The following is a 6,326-nucleotide window of genomic DNA, read 5'->3' as shown; positions in this document are numbered from 1 at the left end:
TAATGAGACATTGACTGAAAAGACTTTGGAGTTAAATTAGCAAATTGATCATTTAAAATAAAAGTATATGAGAGAATAATCTGAGATGTATTTCAAAAATAATGCCAAGTGTCAGAATCAGATTAGTATCAAAATAGCAGAAATAGCTACTTGACTTTGAAAATAATAATTGAAACACTGTTTTAGATTTTGAGAGTGGAGGAGAAATCATTTCATATTGATCGCATGACATTTTCAATATTGTCTCAGAAAAGAATTCCAAACCAAAATTGGTTTGGGTAGCTCCGTTTTGAAGATATCTAGCAAAATGTTTATGTTCAATTGCCAGAGGTTTGAAGATTGAGTCAAAGATGGTTGGGAGTTCATGAAAGTGTAATTGCTGCATGAAAGGGGTTTTATATGAGAACAGGGTATCAACAATCTTAAGCAGTACCGTAAACGTTCATGTATAAGCCGCACCCCGAATTTAGAAGCGCACATTTTGGAAAAAAATGTAGTACAATAAAGTTTGAAGTTCCAGTAATGTTCTATTGCTATAAACCAACAAGGACAAACAATCAAGGTTTCAGCATAAAGTTGAAAACGAATGAGTGCTTAGTAGCCAAGCTTTAAACGTGGGGAGGAATCTGGGCCAGGGCCTGGGTATCATGACCACGTCTATACCTGCAATAGGCGAAAAAATTCATGCAGAACAGGAGCTTGATAATGCAGTCGACAAATTTGCCGAGAAGGTGGTCAAGGACAACGAAACAGTTGGCCATTTACCTCGCGAGTACTCGCGAATTTTGTGGTATTTTATTGCACGTGGCGGAAAGATATGCGTGGAAGTGACTGGCCAAAGACGTCACTGCAAACAGCTGTGCGGAGGAATGCCATGGAGATTCCTTGTAGGTTGGTGTTTACTTGTTCGAGTACAGCGAAAATTAATTGCTTGAAAGAACTCTAGGAGAGCAAGATTCGCCGATAAACACTCGAAGACACAAACGGCTCCTTTGAGCCACCACTCATTAAAAAGCCAATGAACAACAGCAACATGCTCTCAGTTTTTTTTATCTTTCGTTACTGAGATCTTAAGAAGTTGTATGAATATTAATTAGGTTTTTTAAAACTCCAAACACATATGTATCCATGGATAAGCCGCACCCTTGATTTATGGCTTCAATTTTGTGAAAAAAAGTGCGGCTTATACATGGACGTTTACGGTAAGTTCCAATTTTTTGGAAAGGGGAAAGGAACAAACATAATATTTGAAAAACGTCATGTAAATGGTTTTGTTAATGGGCATGTTACAACACAATATTAACATACATGTAAAACAAGAGCTAGTTGTTACCCTGTCTTAAAGTAAAACAAGAAAAAAAGTGGTATTACCCTGTTATGAAGCAATACGCAAAAAAGAAAAAAAGAGCAACCTTGAAACAGGCAACATATGAACAGCACCCTAAGTTCTTGCTCCCAAAAACACACCTGCATCTCTAGAGGTCTTCATTGTACACTCCCACTCATTCAGTTTGTCCTTAATTCTGTTGTCATTATCTTTCCACTGCTTCAGAAGTTCTTTGAAATGTTCCTCATCCCATGGATCCATTTCTTCTTCCTCTATTTTACGGATGGCAACTTCATATTCAGCTCCACCCAATCCTACCAGTGTTTTCTGGATCTGCTTTCTGTATTTACAGAATTCTCCATCACTAACAGAGGCCTCTTCAGTATGGGCCGATACTGCATTCGCACAATACTTCAAACGTACAATGTGAGATTCACAGCTGTTGTCAGAGGAATGGGGAAGTAGATCCCAGCCAGTGGCTGGAGGACTCAGGTTACAGATTGTCCTCAGAAGCACAAGCAAGAGAGAATTGTCAAAGACAGTGGATGACACAGAAGAGGGCTTAACTGGATACAACTGAATCCACTGCGCTGGATTGAGGATTCCTTCCTTTCGAAGAGACCGAAGCTCAGAGTGCACTGGCTCACGTTTCAAGGTATTCCAAAGGTCTTGTGGATGAATTACTCTATCAAACACATCCCTCAACACTTGTGACCCCAGCCTGACCAGAAGGCAACATAACACTGTGTACTTGGTTTTTCCATCAACAGCACCTGAAACAAGCATCAGAAAAGATCTCTGGGGCATCATTCTGGTTACAATGACCTCATTTAAGGTGGGTTTGCTAATAAGTTTTCAGGATTGTCATTGACAAAATACATCTGAGTTTTCATTAGAAAATTTAACCTCTTATGGGATCACATCACCTCTGCCAGGCTCCTATAAGTCACCGCTTATGAGCCGAGTGGCCCATCAGGCCGGCGCTTATCTCCGGTTTCCTTAGCATGAAGCGACTAGGAGTATTTAATTTTATACCCCCCCCCCCCCCCACCCCTGGATGGGATGTTAGTCCATCGCAGGGTTCGCCCCAGCATTTTGCCGGTACCCATTTATACACCTGGGTGGAGAGAGGCACCGTGAGAGTACAGTGTCTTGCCCAAGAACACAACACAATGTCCCCGGCCAGGACACGAACCTGGACCACGCGGTCCGGAGTCAAGAACTCTAACCATGAGGCCACCGTGCCTCCCTACGCCAGGCTCCTATACTACACAGCAACTGAACACAGCTCAGTAATAGGGTACATGTAGTTTGCCACCCACAAGTTATGGATTCAAATCCTGTTCAAGCTGAAATTCTTCAGGCTTTACTTTGTACTTTTGTTACCGCTCAAATAATTTTCATAACTGTGATGTACTTAATCTGCAGTTTAAATGAGCATCTTTCATGTTTAGTCCAATCATATCTTCATGCTCAACAGGTTTCAATGTAAGAGTGACACAAACACATGACAACAACAGACAGCCCACAGTACTAAATTACTACCAATGGAAAGCTGGTTTACTGACTTATAATTAAAAACAGACCACTAAACCAAAGCTTACAACTTCCTCCAGTCTCTACAAAGTGGATGACTTATCAGCAACAGCAGCAACAGACAAACAGATTTATTTTAATAAAAATAACTGACTGACCTTTTTTTACTAACAATACGCATATAGACATTAGACTAAGATGGATCCAAATGCACCAATCACTGTTTTACGGTGTTCATGGCCAGTGACAGACAGCTGACCAATAAGAGTATAAGTTTGATAACCAATCACTAAAAACAACTAGAGTATTTATACCAATCTACTGACGCTACACAAATCACTTGACCCTGAACATTATTCCGCTCAGATTGCCCAAACATCAGTCTATGTCACCCTAAACAGTCCTTCTCAGGAATACACTCACCCAGACAATTGTCCTTCATATCAAGTTTGTAAATGTGATACAGATCTGCCACTCATATTGTATATATTGCATCAACTATTATCACAGAACGTTCAAGCACATGACTGTTAAGATACTTCAAGAGTGCATAAATGGATTTCTCTCAAATTTTTGTCCAGATGTAGTGTAGATATCTTCAAATGCACTGTCAGTATAGTCTTTAAGTCATTGGCATATTCCTTTTTGAGAAAATGCAGATTTAAGAACTTCTGTTCCAATTGCCATTTTTTCACACCATTCAAAATAATTCACGCTTACTTTACTGTCAACCTTTCCTAGAAAGCAATTCAGGTCAGTTCAAAACCTCTTAAAAGCTATTCTATGTTATCTAGACATCCAGTTCCATGCCTTTTGAGAAATTACCGGTAGAGTCTTTTTTCAGTTTTTCACCCTAAATAATTTCAACTTTAATTAACATTCCTGTTTTTACTACTTGACTGAATGTATCCTTGATACTGCATCATTTTTTAACAAGCAATAAAGTGCCAAATCTAACAATAATTGGGTGCAGGGATGGCGCAGCACTCACCTCCCACCAATGTGGCCCGGGTTCGATTCCCAGACTCGGTATCATATGTGGGTTGAATTTGTTGGTTCTCTACTCTGCACCGAGAGGTTTTTCTCCGAGCTTTTCTCCGGGTACTCCGGTTCTCTCCTCTCCTCAAAAACCAAAATTTGATTTGATTTGCGTTACCTTCTTAATTTCAATTTACAGTGTCCCCAATTAGAGCTCTACAGCGCTAGAAGACTAGACACTTAAATAAAGTTCCTTTCCTTTTTTTCTCCTTTTTTTTTAATATTTGCACCTTTAACTCTTCAAGTATTCAATAAGCTTTCTGATCTGATCTGATCTGAAGCCTTTATCATTCCATCTCGGAACAAAGGCCACTGACAAAGTCCTTCTAGTCCCCTCTGTCCCTGGACAGGTGTTTGAGCTGGTGCCAAGAGAGACCTCTTGACTGGATGGTATGGTCCGTGTCTCTCCTCCAGCTGTTACACGGTCTACCTCTCCGTCTACTTTCCTGTAGGTTCCAACCAAGGGCCTGTCAAGCAATGCAGTCGTTCGATCTCCTTAGTGTATGGCCAATCCAGGCCCATTTTCTGCTCATTATCTGTTGCCTCACAGGTGCTTGACCTAAGGCTTCCCACAGGTTAGAATTGCTGATAGTGAGAGGCCAATAAATTCCAAGGATTCTGCGCAGACATCTATTTATGAAAGTCTGTAATTTTGACACGGTCTTCTCAGTCATTCTCCATGTTTCAGACCCATAGAGCAGGACAGACTTTACATTAGAATTGAAAATTCTAATTTTGGTGGCTGTTGTTATTTCCCTGGATCTCCAGATGTTTGCTAAGATATTAAATGCGCTACATGCTTTCCCTGTCCTTGCCAATACGTCTTCGTCCGTTCCTCCCGTGATGTTCATAACACTGCCTAAGTACGTGAAGGATGTTACATCTTCTATGCTGAAATTATTGATGGTAATATGCTCATTCTATTTGCCGTTGATCCTCATGATCTTTGTCTTATCAGTATTTATGTTAAGGCCTAATTTAGGGAGATATGTCCAGAAATGCACACAACAACAAAAATGGCAAAAATGAGAAAATGTTGGCAAATCTGGCAAATATGGCGAAAATGACAATTTTGGCACAATCGCCAACGAGGCAAAGCACAAAGCAGTATAGGGGCCCCATAAAAGTTGGCGAAAGCGGCGAATCTGGCAAATATGGCGAAAATGACAATTTTGCCACAATTGCCAATGAGGAAAAACAGAAAGCAGTGAAGGGGGCCCATAAAAGTTGGCGAAAGCGGCGAATTTGGCAAATATGGCGAAAATGACAATTTTGCCACAATCGCCAACGAGGCAAAACACAAAGCAGTGAAGGGGGCCCATAAAAGTTGGCGAAAGCGGCGAATTTGACAAATATGGCAAAAATGACAATTTTGCCACAATCGCCAACAAGGAAAAACAGAAAGCAGTGAAGGGGGCCCATAAAAGTTGGCGAAAGCGGCGAATTTGGCAAATATGGCGAAAATGACAATTTTGCCACAATCGCCACCGTGGCAAAGCACAAAGCAGTGAAGGGGGCCCATAAAAGTTGGCGAAAGCGGCGAATGTGGCAAATATGGCGAAAATGACAATTTTGCCACAATCGCCAACGAGGCAAAGCACAAAGCAATGAAGCAATGAGAGGGTCCATAAAAGTTGGTGAACGTGGCGAACAAAATTAATGAAAGAAGAATTCGATCTCCAGTGCTGTTTCAAATGTTTGACCTCAAATTACAAAAGTTCATTTCTTGAATTTTAATGATTTTAGAAAATTAACAACCAGCATGAAGAACAAGGGAAAGAGGAATTTGGCAAAATAGGGAGATATGGGAACGGGACGTAGCTCCAAATAACAAAGTCATGGCAAGGTTGTCATTTGTGACTGCGCTGGAACAATTTAATTACTGACATATATAACTGCCTCGTACTCTGACAATTCATGTAAGAATGACTTCACCAACGGGTACTAAGAGTTTCAAAGCAGTTATGTGAATCTTACCAATGTCCGCTTGCAAGGAATTAGATTCAATAAACCACACACAAAATATGTCCTTGTCGTATGATCCATTACTTGAAAGTAAGCATTGCGTGAAGATGCATGTCGTGCCTGTCAATTTTATAGTAGCTTTTCACGAATCTTGCCATCAGTCGAAATTGAAATCCTTTTACCACAACTGTGGAAGAATGTCGACACCCAGTAGAACAGAAGTTGCAAAATTAAAATTCTCCACAAGACGATAAACATTTCCTGGATTAAGGATTGTGATCCGCCGGAAATACCGAAGCGTTCCTTTGGTAACTACTTGGTGTAGGCACTCATATAGTGGTCCGGTGTAGTCACTCATATAGTGGTCCCAGGCAGCGTACTTAACTATGTTTAATCATCCCTAGCCGTACCTAAGCATCCCTAGCCGTACTTAAGCATCCTTAAGCGTACTTAAGCATCC

The 6,326-nt window shown here is 40.7% G+C and overlaps 1 protein-coding gene across 1 annotated transcript in view; it reads right to left on the bottom strand.

The window, feature by feature from the left end:
- Positions 1 to 6,005, bottom strand: part of LOC137977338 (NLR family CARD domain-containing protein 3-like) — a gene marked incomplete at its 5' end in the record, with an annotated part of 28,185 nt that extends 22,180 nt beyond the window's left edge. Inside the window, 2 exons of the mRNA XM_068824594.1 lie at positions 1,468 to 2,100; positions 5,879 to 6,005. Coding sequence (XP_068680695.1) covers positions 1,468 to 2,100; positions 5,879 to 6,005 — 760 coding nt within the window. The remainder of the gene's footprint in view (positions 1 to 1,467; positions 2,101 to 5,878) is intronic.
- Positions 6,006 to 6,326: the final 321 nt, after the last annotated feature.

Source organism: Montipora foliosa, chromosome 1, assembly GCF_036669935.1.
Source record: "Montipora foliosa isolate CH-2021 chromosome 1, ASM3666993v2, whole genome shotgun sequence".
Taxonomy (NCBI): Eukaryota; Metazoa; Cnidaria; class Anthozoa; order Scleractinia; family Acroporidae; genus Montipora; species Montipora foliosa.
Note: the sequence above shows the minus strand (reverse complement) of the source record. Positions and strands in the feature narration are given on the sequence as shown.